Source organism: Exserohilum turcica, assembly GCF_000359705.1.
Source record: "Exserohilum turcica Et28A unplaced genomic scaffold SETTUscaffold_25, whole genome shotgun sequence".
Classification (NCBI taxonomy): domain Eukaryota; kingdom Fungi; phylum Ascomycota; class Dothideomycetes; order Pleosporales; family Pleosporaceae; genus Exserohilum; species Exserohilum turcicum.
In genome coordinates, this window is record NW_007360081.1 from 100,678 (window position 1) to 113,894 (window position 13,217).

Sequence of the window (13,217 nt, forward strand, 5' to 3'; positions counted from 1 at the left end):
AACACGTCGCAAGAATGCCGACAATACCCCCTCTAGCACCTCAACGAGAGGGCTGCACACATTTAGAGTGGCGTAAATCGGTTTCTCGCGACGTGTTACCCCTATATCTGATAGAAAATTGACGAGTTTTGATGAAAGATTTCTGCTTAAAAGTTGGTGTGTGACCACAATGGCCTATCAATAAGTCATTAATCGTATTTTTCGTTCCAAACACTAAAAATGCTCATAATTTCACAAACGCAAGAGCCATATCTCAGACGTACGGATTTGAATCTCGATTGTGGTCGGTCTAAAATATTTGTACGCGAACCTATGCACTAATCACGACATGACCAGATTCCATCTTGCGCGGGAAACACGGATGCTTAGTGACAAACATAGAGTTATCGCTGTCTTCAAACTTGATATGTACTCTACCGAATAGGTCATCTCTGCGCAGATGCCTGCCATTTGCCTCTTCTACCAACGTACCAGACCGCATATTAGTAATAAGTGGCTGAATCTAATTAGATCCCTCGATAGCCGCCCAGCTTCAAGACGGAGCTCTCAGCGCCTCCAGTCTCCAGTCTCCTCCACTGTATCCCCGGATACCTTTGCTAACGGGCTTCTATACTCAACAATAGCGACTTTTCTAGATCTCTCCTCTACATGCTAGCAAGGTACCTATTTTCGCATCAACGAACCTCGCTTTATATCCGGAAAAAGCTCCGCGCTACGGCAGAGAGTGAGATTTTCCGTGTCTACGTACCATTCTTCTGGCTGTTTGCCAATTTGATGCTTCGTAAAAGATGTGATGTGATGCCACTTGCATAGTTTTAGACGTTGCTGCATTGCTAGACCATCTCCGGAGATGTAAAGTGAAAGAACTGGTTAGCGGAGATTACGTCTGACAGCCAACAAGCGAGCGTGTTCAGGAGCTCATCTAAGGATAATGACGAGTGACATATGGCGCCTTCCTGAAGTGGTTGCAGAGACTCTGTCTGCGCTTTTGCTACGTGTCTCGACCATCAATCCTCCTGAAGCTGCGACGTCTCCGATGTTGTTTCCAAAGACCCTTTCTCAGAGCTATTCGTATTGTCCGCTGAGCACGAGTTTGGTATTACTATATTTGTCTGCCATCTTGAGTGGATCTCCCTTGTACTCCTCACAATCAGCCTGAACCATGCAAAGCGGATCTTCCCACAAATAGGTATTGCCTCATAGTCGACTAATACTTACAAAATCTTCAAGGGCTCTCCGCATGACAAAGTACGGTATTTGGAACTTGTGGTCATCGATATTGGATTTGGGACCTGGTTAATCTCTTCTCTTTTTGCTACTAGTGCAGGAGAACGCCATGTTGGTGGTTCGTTTTTTTCAGCAGTAGCTCATTGCGTATCAGTCCCCACCCGGGCCGTATGTCTCCAAAAGAACCAGAGCATCGCGGCTGCGGACACCTATGACTCCCAGAGGAAGTTTGAACGGCAATGGTTGTTTGCAGAGGTGGTGGTCCGCTGAACAGTTCACTAACCATGTGGATATCAATCGGAACCTGGTTTGACCCTTAATGAGACAATGTCGGCATTACAAGATTCTGTCATTGACGGGGCCGCCGGTATTCATGCAATGAATATTGTCATTGCAGAAGCACTAGGTAACGAAAGGGAAGATTACCCCGCCAGGTTAAAGGAAAAGAATCTGTTAAGCAGAGCCTAGCATCTAATCATGCAGGCAGAAAGGCGTGTGCTCTAAGCTGATGAGACTGCCATATACTATGTGTTGAACTAGTGCCGGATTGCGCTCACGTAAGTACCCCGCTAAGTATCAGACCACCAAGATTGAGCACAGCCACTACACACATCTCGTTGTGGTTGCCCTCTGGATGTTCTCTCCAACGGCTTTTGCATCCTGCATGGCTTGTCGGACCCATAACCGCATGCCTTTTTCCATCACCTGTTCTCCTGAGTAAGCCTTAGCCTTTCTATCGATATCTAGTGCGATAGCCTTGCAGTAATCGGTCTTCGAATCACACTGGTCACATCCGCCCCAGTGGTTATGTTCCTTGCGATTCGCATCGCAAAATCTCACCAACCAGACACTAACACACAGAGCTACGGCAACGGAAGTGCATAAGCTCCCGCAGTATACCAGTAATCGACAGGTTGTCATCACCGAATTCAATTAGCTGGTTCACAACAGCTATGTTTATCTCAGGCTGAGACTTGGGTAGACATGTTCATAACCGATGGGCGCACTGTGCAGCCACTACTATCAGTCATAGAAGCTCTTTTCAATACCTGCAAACTCAGTGCTTAATCTGCCTTGAATTTAATTTGCCCTAATATCAGATAACGAGGTAGCTCATGTACATACATCGGACACAGCGAAAATGTTAGGAATATACGCTTCGAAACCTTCGCAGTCATATCTTTGTCGATTAGGTCGTAGCTGTATCTTTTCAGTGGCTTCGCGAAAGAGCGAATAGCGGTTCAATATCACGTCTTTGATGGTCTTGCTAGACGAGAGCGAGGGAAAGGCGTTCTGTTTAGTAAGAGGCACTGATATTAGGACGCTTGTTGCAGTCTCTATCGCTTCGATCCTAAGTCATATAGAGGTTTGCGATAATCTATACACGGAGGCGCACGTCTAATGTGCTTGTCCCCTACTTGTCCCATTCTAGAAGCAAATTAGTACCTCCCTCAAACATGAAACCACACAATGCAAACATCCCCCAAGCTTGTAACACTGCTGGACGGTGTTGCAGCTTTAGCTGTGATTCTGACTAGCCTATCTGTTTTAGTGGTCTAGCATTCTAATGTTTCCTAACACTCTAGTTTTTACTTTAAATTTAAACGATGAATACACTATAACTAATGGAAATAAGCTATATACACACTTAGACTTTATTACTTAATCTAAAAACATGATACTGTAATATGTTATTAGAATTCAAAACTGGCAGAAAAGGTTTTAAAATCTATCAATATACAATTCAGTACAGAAGATTCGTAAACAGTAATAAGAGAATCAGTTTTCACTATCAAATACTATATCAATATACTTGTGTTCTATTTAGTAGTATTCATTTGAATTTAAAACAGGATTCTATAGTTGTTAGCTCCTATGGAAAGAGAGAGTTTAAGATAGAGTAGGAAAGGTAGTATAATCTCTAAGATAATGATAGTACTAAAGCACAGCCCGCAGGGCTTTCCTCGACTTTAGTTATGCTTCTAACTTTTTGGTCGCAACACAAATAACTAGCTCTAATGCTAGATTTGTTTCAGCACGATTCAGACTCCAACTCAAGCATCATGCTAGTTGTATACAGTAGTCGAAACTAGAGAATTAGCCGAATTACTTAAAGGATTTAAGCGGCACTATTGCGGCTCTTGTCTTCGGGATTGATCCTATAAGAAGTGATGCTCATTTGACGTGAGTAGCTCTTCAACCAATCAACCTCAAACATTCAACAGGCCACACGGAGAATTCTGTCGCCAAGCCGGGCCATAGTTGCTTGTTTAGGAATAAAGCAGCTTGTAGCATACTCCGCGTGCATTGGCCACATTCGGAGCTTCTTGCGCTGTGATATTATCGCAAGTTGCAATTAAATGTCGCTCACAGAAGTGCAAACATTGGTGCTTGAGGGTAATCTCTTCCCAGAGCCACAAGGAGTAATGCGATTGTGGGATGGAGCTGCATGCGGCCTAACAGCATGTCTATAATATGCCTCAGGCGGGTCAAGAAGAATAATCAGTGATGCACTCCAGATTGGTGACGCTCAGGAAACGCGGAACAGCCCATCTTAGGACTGGAAGTGCATGCGACGCGCACGGACGACAGGACGGTACAGTGCCCGTGCGCGGGTCGAGCCACTTCGCGGGTCGAGCCACCCCACCAATATCGGACGATTGCAAATATGAGGTTGTACAGCCACACCAAATAGCTATTATCGTGAGATTGTTTAAGGTATTGATATATTAAAGCTTCTAAAGCCTTTGCACTACTTGCATCTCGCTAGCGTCTTAATTTAGCGGTTGCGTAGGCCAAATTTAGGTAGGAGAGACGCCGCTGGCGGACCAGCGTCAACCTGACGTGATGCAGCAGTAACACGACGACGCTTTGCTAGATTTTTTGCTGCTTTGTGTGAAGCTTTTCGCTTACGCTTGTTTACTGTATTGTGACTTTTTTAAGCGGTTGCAGCTTGTTGTTATTGCTTATTAAGCGCCCGTTGCGTAGCTAGTTCCTTAGCGCGCTGTTAACGCTTGCGATCACGCTCAATTTTAGCCTGTTGTTAAGCCACCTTTGCAGCTTCTTAAACCTGCTTTTTGTAAGCTGTTGCTGCCGCTCTTGCCTCTCTATCGCAAGTTTTTTAGAGTTGTAGTTGCGCAGCTTCGTCTAATTTGGCGGCTTTGCGCGCGCGCTCGCTAGTAAGCTTCCGCGGACTATAGAATACAGCGCCGCCGTGCTAATTGTCGCCCTCTTGTGTAGTCAATGTTGTAGACTTAGTCGGCTGCTTTGTGAGGAGGTTAATCTCGGCGCGAAGCTCCGCGTTTTAAAGTCGTAGAAGCTTGTTGTTAACCTGCAGCAAGTGCAGGCCTTGCGACAGCCGTTTAGCTTTAACTTTAGCCTTGTCCGCCACCGCGGCGTCAAAAATTTTGCGCAGCTAAGGCTAGGTATCCCCGTCGCCTTGCTTTCTAATTCCTAAGTCGTCATCTTGTTGTTGTAGGTCGTTATTAAAGCGTTGAAGTACCTAGTCCGCCTCTATTAGCCACACGCCTATAGCTTAAAAACTCTTTAAAATAAGATCGTAAGTCATTGTAGAGCTCCACGCCAGCCAAAAATTGCCAAAAAAGTTGCGTTTGGTGATTCTTAAGAGGCCTTGGGTTCGCTAGAGGTGCTAAGTAAGCTGCTTAGTGTAGTGCTTCAAAAGCGGCGAGAAGAGCATAACATCTAACGGCTGCAAGCTGTAGGTTAAATGTGGAGGATACACCATAACTATGATTCGTTTAGCTTCACAATACTCCAAAAACTCGGGCGTGAGGTGGCTGCCGTGGCTGTTAAGAAGCAGAAGACGCTATTGCCAGCGAGCTTTAGCTGCTATATAACGCTCGAACACCTGTTAAAGCCAGGCAAGTCCTAAATTATAATTTGACTATCCCGTCGTTGAGTGGGAGACAAAAATCTAGTGTTATTCAGCCAAAAGATCGTCAACCCAGCTTAATTAAACCTCAGAGGTCTAGAGGCAACCAAGGGAAACAGCTAGAGCGTATTACTAAATCTATCTCAACAACTCTATCTATAGATAGTGAGAAGATCCAGCACTACGCCTCTATGCCATGGAGCTCAGAAATGCCCTATAAGACGCATATATCAAAAAAACCAAAAGAATTAGAAGCAAAAGACCACAAAGAGCAACTAGAAGACAAACATCTACTATCTATATACTCAGACGCCTCATCTACAACAGAAGGCAAAGGTATAGGAGTAGGAGTCGCATTCTACAAAGGAGCCACCCGTATAGCCCAACAAAAAGTTAATATAGGCTATAACCAGCTAGTCTATAATGGAGAGCTAGAAGGGATCACACTAGGCTTAGAGAAAGCTATTGACCTAGTAGACGACTGTCTAGAAGTTAGAGTGTACGCAGACAACCAAGCTGCTATACTTAGGCTAAAAACTGCTTCTGACAACCCTGGACAAGAGTGGCAGATTAGATGTATAAAAGCAGCAGAGAAACTACGAGAAATTAGGCTATCACCTACAATATACTGGGTACCAGGCCACCAAGATATTATTGGGAACGAGAGAGCAGATACACTAGCTAAGGAGGCAACAAAGCTAGATCCTAGCTCTACTAGAACAAGCCTAGCTGTAATAGGCACACGAGTAAAACAGCTAGGCCAAAGAGAATGGCTTACATTACTTGAACAATATAAAAAGAAGGCTATTAAGCGTAACTCTAATACGTACGCTGCAAAGTATAAGTGGAAGATTAGAAAGCAAATAGCTATTCCCTCTACTAGTAGAGAAGTGTCTAGCGCCTTCTATCAACTTAAGCTAGGGCACTGCTATCTTAGAAGCTTCCTATTTAATCAAGAGAAAGTAGACTCTAAAGTATGCCCATGCAACTATAGAGCTACCCAAGACACTACACATATCCTACTTAGCTGTACGCTATACAAAGAAGCTAGAAAGAAGATGCAAGAAACGAGCAAGGACCCACTATCACTAGCCTTCTTACTAGAAACTAGTATAGGCATACAGGCGACTATTAGGTTTATTGAAGAGACAAAAGCTGGGACACAAGCCTGGTACAAAGGAGACACCAACAACTAGGGCGCCACTAGCACTAGTACCTGCCCTACACCTACCTTACCCCACCTACCACCCGCAAGACCCCCTACTACCATCCGATACACTAGGCTACGAGCCTCACCTTCATTTAGATAACCCCCTCCCCCACCTACATCAAATTGATAGAAACACGTAGATACTTGTAGACCTCTGGTCTACACGTCCTATATAGCCCTAGGGCTGAGAAAGGACGTTAAATCAAAATAATAATAATAATAATAAACCTCAGAGGTGCCCTAGTAGATAAGAGCGGGCGGCAATGCATCGCTAGAAGCACATACGCAAGCCAGCAGCGTTACTTATTCCCTATTACTATCTCTTAGCGCCGCTGTGCGCTCTTTTGCCTCCCAAACTGCCTTAGAGAAGATCCTTTTAGTGAGTTTACCATGCTGATGAAGAAGCCTTTCTTATCTATATTGTACGTATTGCGCGCGTTAATACCGTGTTCTTACATCTTAGAGTGTAGTAATTTAAAGTACAACTCGTATTTATGCTTGCTGTTAGCTAGGTGACGCTTACAATTAATACTAGTGTCCTATTTGGTGGTGAGCTTGTCGGGATGGCGATGTCGAAACCAGTCAACCTAGCTATTGGAGACCTCTTGCTGCGCAACCGCGCTGCTGAAATTTTTTAAAACGCTTCGTGTAGGTGGTAAGCCGTCCCTTGTGCATCTTTCTATATATCCTAATAGTTTATCATCTTGTTGTGGGTTGAGGGAGAGCTGATGGCGCGCCTGGTCGCGTCGCGATCGCTGTGCACCTCTGTGTCTTCGTGATAGCGTTGTTCGATTGAATCTAAACTTTTTAGCAACTTTGCGGTACGAGAAATTATCTCCAGGTTCACGCGAATTTGAATATTCAACCGCTTCTTGAATTGGATCCATATTGGTGGAGTTACGTCGTGTTGAAGTTGGGATGCAACATTGGTGGGGTGGCTCGACCCGCGAAGTGGCTCGACCCGCGAAGTGGCTCGACCCGCGAAGTGGCTCGACCCGCGAAGTGGCTCGACCCGCGCACGGGCACTGTAAATGCCGACTGTGATGTGCGACACCCTTCCCTGGATGCCCATAGTAAGTACAAACACCGTACGTCGCGCAATTTACGTCCAAGACTTAATGCAGGCACTCAGACGTGCTCGCACGCCAACCTGCGCCACCAGACAAGCCCACAAATACCAAACGTCCAAACGTCCAAACCATGTTTTGTTCCAGCCAAGCCATCGACTCTTTCGACAAGCTGTTTTGCGCCATGGCAAAGCGTCTCGCTCGGAGAAAACACGTCAGCTCAGCTATGACGCCCTACGGACTGGTAAACTGAGTTCATGCTACTAGGCGCTTGCTTTACTACTTGTTCTCTGTAATAGATTACGTACCGCAGCTGAATCCTCGAGCCCAATACCATCATTTCCAGCTGGTGCCTGTTGTCTTTGCCGCGGGGCCTTTTCTATTTCTTCTTACTCAACTTACGGGCAGGTATCCCAACAACCCTTCCTCTAATCACAGATGTCTTTGAGATCAGAACAATGTCCAGTCTCCGGTATGGCTGGTGGTCATTGTCCAGCGGGGTCAGTTACTGCTAGCAAAAGCGGAAGTCGGATGGGTCCTCGAGGGTGCACATTCTCTGGATTTGCTGCACCTGGAGATGTGCATGCTGCGTTCGGAGTAATTACAAATTCCAACGCACTCAGAAATGACATTGCTAATGAGAACAGATACCGCAACATGCCGATGTTGAAGACTTCCTTCGACAAAGGTGGGCATGCCGTTCATCCGAGCTAGGCCAATTTTATTAACCAATTTAGGGAACGTAAGGCAATCAACGAGCTGATTTATTCAAATGTGCCTTCGATGGCCGAGATCAAAGAAATTCAAAATGCAAAAGGTGTGAAGAGTCTTGACAACCTCAACATGGATGAACGAGACCTACTGGCAATCGCGCTGGGTGCACCCGCTCGTCAAGTCATAATACGTGCCGAAGAAGTCGGCCCTGCGACAGGCTGGCGAGATGGTTACTTGAGCACGGAGTATGGCTTCCAACCTCCAGACACAAGCGAGGCTCCTGGTGCCCTACGAAACTCTCCAGGACGAGTATGGATGGATCTTTGCACAAGAATGCCTGGTTGCGTTGCTCGTGGTCGAGTGCGGGAATCAATCGCAGCATTACCAATCATCCAAGGAACAGCCGACACCATCCCAGACAAGGCTCTATGGGCAGCTCTGGTTGCCCTTGGTATGCTTTGCTCCATCTACCGGTATGAAGAGCGGCATGATGGCAATGAGGGCATCAACGTAGCTGCGAAACCTTTCAAACTGAAAGGTGTTCCTATATGCGACGATCTTGGCGACGAGGTCCAAGGCATCCCTCGCAGCATTGGCCTTCCGTACGTTCAGATTTGTGTTCGGATGGGTCGGTCTATTCCCCACCTTACGTTTTTCGATCAGTCGTCTTTCAATGTCGACTATATCGACCCACTCTCGAAATACCCCTATGTCGGTCGCTTCGACAACACCAAGTTGCGATGGGGCATGTTCGGTGACAGCGCTGAGACTGCGTTCCTCAAAGGCTGTGCGGATACGTCGGCGAGCTTTCAGCATGGCCCTGATGCCATTGCGGCGTGTCAAGAACACGTTATGAACCGTAACAACGAGGGACTCCTTCGTGAACTCATTCGCTTGAAGGAGATCCTGGAACGAATGCCCACAGCTTTCAACACCATATCGCCCAACGATAGGTCTGGTGAGAACTATGTGTCTCCTGCCGAGTGGGTGCGCTGGGCCAAGTTCTCGGCGCCTCTGTCCAAACGATGCCCAGCCACTTCCGGTCTACAATTTCCTCCGCAAGTCAATTGATTCATCCTGAGGTTCTTTACTAACACATTCAGGTACCTGGTTATGGATGCCTTCCTCGGTCGCAAACAGTATAACTCGTTTCTTGGCGCCGAGGGTGTACATCTTCGAGCCTGGCTGCCATCGAACCTCCGTGCTTTTATTGCCTCCATCGAGTATCATTATCGGATACCAGAGTATGTGAAGGCATCTGGAGACCCCAGATTGATGGGCGTGCTCGATGGTGTGGTGGAGGCATACACTGGTGAGCGAGGCTTCATGGGTGCCCATCGGTACAAAGTGTTTGGTGTAAGCATGTTCTAATCAATACGTTGATCCGACTGACTTTAAGAAGCTACTCGAGTGCGCCGGCAAGTCTGGTCGGACTGAGACAAATGGGGCTTCTGGAGCTGCTGACGCTATGAGACCCTGGGAGCAAACGCACGCAGAATTTTCTGAGGCTATGAAGGAACGCCTGGAGCCTTTCCGTGGACAACGCGATATCGAACCACACGAGATGCGCGGTACGTTCGAAGAATGTCGATACCGGGGTAGAATCCTGAGCAGAAACTTCGTCGACTCGGACTCCAAGCGCTCCATTGCGATGGTCACTTTAGACATCCAGGACACTGGTATCACCTTTCAACCTGGCGATCGACTTGCTATCATGCCGATGAATAGCTGGACGGAGTGTGCGAAAGTTGCAGCTGCGCTAGGTCTTGATACTATGCTTTCAGATCCTGTCAGCCTGGACCGTATGTGGACAAGATACGCTGTTCATATGGGCGCCATCTCGCATACCGACAAGCCGCAGCTCACTGTCGTTGATATCCTACGCAAGGGTCATCTTGCGCCGATAACTAAGAAGCTTGCCACAAAGTTGCATACCCTACTGCGAGCATCATCGCATGCCGTGTTGCAGGTCCTAGCCACAGACGAATGGCCTGTTCGAGCCTCACTCGGCGACTTACTTCAAGCAGCTGTGAAAGACACTTCACCACGCATATGGGACCAAGCATTCGACCTCTCCAGCGATCTGGGCTGGCTGGCAGATCTCATTTCTGTCGAGGTACCACGAACTTACAGTATCTCCAACTACTCTGACGAACTTCTCCCGAGTACTGTAGACTTAGTATGTATTGTTCCCTTAAGATGGCATTCAAAACTAATGTATGCGTAGACGATATCCCGTTCAGAGTATGACCTCTGCCCGATGTTTGCAGGTACCACCAAACAGGTGCGGAACGGAGTTAGCAGTGGCTTCCTAAACCCGCCTGTAGGCGAAGAGATGGACGTACTCGACGACGAGGATATATTGATCGGCGTGTCGAGGCCGTTCTCATTTCAACTGCCAAATGATGACACCTCGCCTGTTGCACTCTTTGCAGGTGGTAGCGGCGTGGCGCCTTTCCGCAGTTTCTGGCAAGCACGTTGCGGCCAAGCATGGGGGAAAACTGTCCTATATCTCGGTGTACAGTCCCGGCAAAAGTTCTGTTACGAATCTGAGCTTCGTCAGTATGTCAATGAGGGACTGATGGAAGTGCATACAGCATTTTCGCGAGACACTAATGGCCTAGTGTACGATCCCGTTTCTAGAGATCTTGTGGAAAAGGAAATGCCCTCGCGGTATATTGACGGACTTATCGTGGAGCAAGGGCAGTCCATATGCGATCTTGTTATGTCAAAGGTAAGTTCTGTGCTCCTAATCCCTAGAGTCTTAGCTAATGTGCTTGGATCACAGAAGCAAGGTGGCATCGGCGGCTACCTTTACGTATGCGGTTCAGTCGGAGTGTTCGACTCGGTGATGTCCGGCATTCGCCAAGCGCTCTACAATCATCGATCGCCTACTATGGAAACAGTGGAGACCATATTGAACACTGCATTTGCCGAGCGACGCTTGATGCTCGACGTCTTTATGACCCCAAGACCTCTACCTTGCAACCAACCTACGATATCGCTTTCACAGCTATCTGTTCACACCGGTCATATCAACGGTTCGCGTGTATGGATCGGAGTGCATGGTAAAGTGTATGACGTGTAAGTCTATCGTACACTCACCCAATGGCTCACACATGCTAAGACTCGTCGCAGCACCGACTTTTGCTCAATGCATCCAGGCGGCACCAATATCATCAAATCCAACGGCGGTGTAGACTGCACCAAGTCTTTCGATCTGCTGGCCCATACCAACAATCCCGAAGTCTCGTCCCTCTTGACCAAGTACTACATCGGAGAATTGACCCCGAAGCCCGCTTTTCAATCCGAGGAGATTGGCATGCTCTACGATCTATGGAAGGGTTATCTTCGTGTCGCAACTGAACAAGTGGTCGCAGCAAGCTTCGAGGTTGGTATGATCACAGAGTCGTCACTCGTGTGGTTCCAAGGTGACCTCTTCAACATGGGAGGTGTACGCAGATTCTACCACTACCAGTCTCGCCTATTACAGGGTGGGTTTTCCACTCTCTTTGGAGCGAAACTGCAAGAACTCTACCTCAAGATCTCATTCACTCTCGCCAATGCTTCTTCTGCAAATACCAAGCTATCCGACGTCCTTGGTGTAATTGCCCGTGCTAAAGGCTCCCACGATGCTGTCACGGCGTCCAATGAGATTTCTCAAATTGGTCAATTCACATGCGACAGTGAATCTGCTCGCCATCATGAAAAAGGTATCATTGCATATGCGCAGCGGTCTGTCAGATACGACATGGAGTTTCTCGAAGCTATTAGGGAAGAAGCCTGTACTGGCATGGATGCTTTTGACAGTATCATGGATCTCGATGCTCCATCCACTTCCGAGCGTGTCACTGCACTTTCCGCGTTCCTCATGCAAGTACTCGAAAGGATGGCAAATCGCCTTGAAGGCTTTTACGCCAAGCTTGCCCGTCACTCTGTGTTCCAACCAGAGATGGAGAGCAACCCAGCTCGTGCTCGATGGAACATTCTGAAGCGAAAGGTTTGGGACGGGTCCTTCTTTATTCTAGCCCGCGAAGCATCCATTCAGCCGACTACTAGATATCCCGCCAACGGCGTCGATTTCGACCGTGTCGTATCGCAGATTGAGATGAGTTTGAGCAAATCTTCACCAATGACGCCACGGACTATAGGGCTCAACGAGCAGCACGCCGCTCGCGCGATGAGCACTGCAAGTGGCACCCCTGCGTACGAACAACACACGCAAAGTAACGCTCTCAAGGCGATGTCGACTTTCATTGACACCAACAAGAAGGCCATCCGTCGTTTGAGTAAACTACCGCAGGCTATCGATCTGCAGCAATTGATGCAAGCCTATGGATCGCTACCACAGGGCAATCATGCTCTGCCAACGCCACCGTCAAGTCGATCGCCATCGGTATCGTCATCAGCAAGATTTTCAATGGGACGCCGAAGATCCAGGACGCTCAATGACATGCCACAACTGTTGCAACGTCGAAACACTTCTGTGCCTGAATCTGCACGCTTCAACTCAAGTGCATCGGCTCATGCGTCCCCAACTGCCACCATGTCCGCATTAATAACCAAGATGAACACTCGAACGAAATCCATAAATTCACCAGTTGATCGAAGTCCCGATCATAGTAATCACAGCCAGGCGCGATCGATACAGGCGTTTCCTCTGCAAAGGCCGGATAGAACAGGTGGTCTAGGAAATACAGGATCTGACTATAGAGCTGGTAGTGATGCAGATGGCATGCATGTTCGCTCTAAAAGTACCACTAGTAATTTGAGGGCGTTTAGACTGCAAGCAAGTAGTATGGCGGCCGGTATGAACCGCAGAAGCGATATAGGGCGAATTTGAATAAAGATAGGGCTTCTACAACTGGTTATCACTTCATCTTAGACTTCTCTTATAGAAAAACCATCTTCTTATACAACTTCCAACTCTGAATCTACTTTATCATGGAATTTCATATAACGTATGTGGCAAGCGAGCGCCGCAGGCAAGCGAGCGCCGCACCCCACCAAACCTGCGCACCTCTATAAGCCTGTAGTTCCACCACAATATAGTTGTTTTACTACATATTAACATAATAGATTAAGCAGTACCTAGAGTATCTTTCTT

The 13,217-nt window shown here is 47.4% G+C and overlaps 2 protein-coding genes across 2 annotated transcripts; one reads left to right on the forward strand and one right to left on the reverse strand.

Moving 5' to 3' along the window:
- Positions 1–6,916: 6,916 nt before the first annotated feature.
- On the reverse strand, positions 6,917–7,216 carry SETTUDRAFT_111395 (uncharacterized protein; the record flags this gene model as incomplete). Its single annotated transcript, XM_008028468.1, has 1 exon — positions 6,917–7,216. The coding sequence occupies one exon, from the start codon at positions 7,214–7,216 to the stop codon at positions 6,917–6,919; it is 300 nt and encodes a 99-aa protein (XP_008026659.1).
- A 654-nt stretch (positions 7,217–7,870) lies between these two features.
- SETTUDRAFT_177677 (uncharacterized protein) lies at positions 7,871–12,953 on the forward strand (the record flags this gene model as incomplete). The annotated part of the gene is made up of 8 exons (XM_008028469.1): positions 7,871–7,993; positions 8,044–8,084; positions 8,134–9,093; positions 9,214–9,466; positions 9,513–10,289; positions 10,338–10,844; positions 10,899–11,194; positions 11,249–12,953. 8 exons carry the CDS (start codon positions 7,871–7,873, stop codon positions 12,951–12,953), a joined length of 4,662 nt encoding a protein of 1,553 aa, XP_008026660.1.
- Between the last annotated feature and the right edge of the window lie 264 nt (positions 12,954–13,217).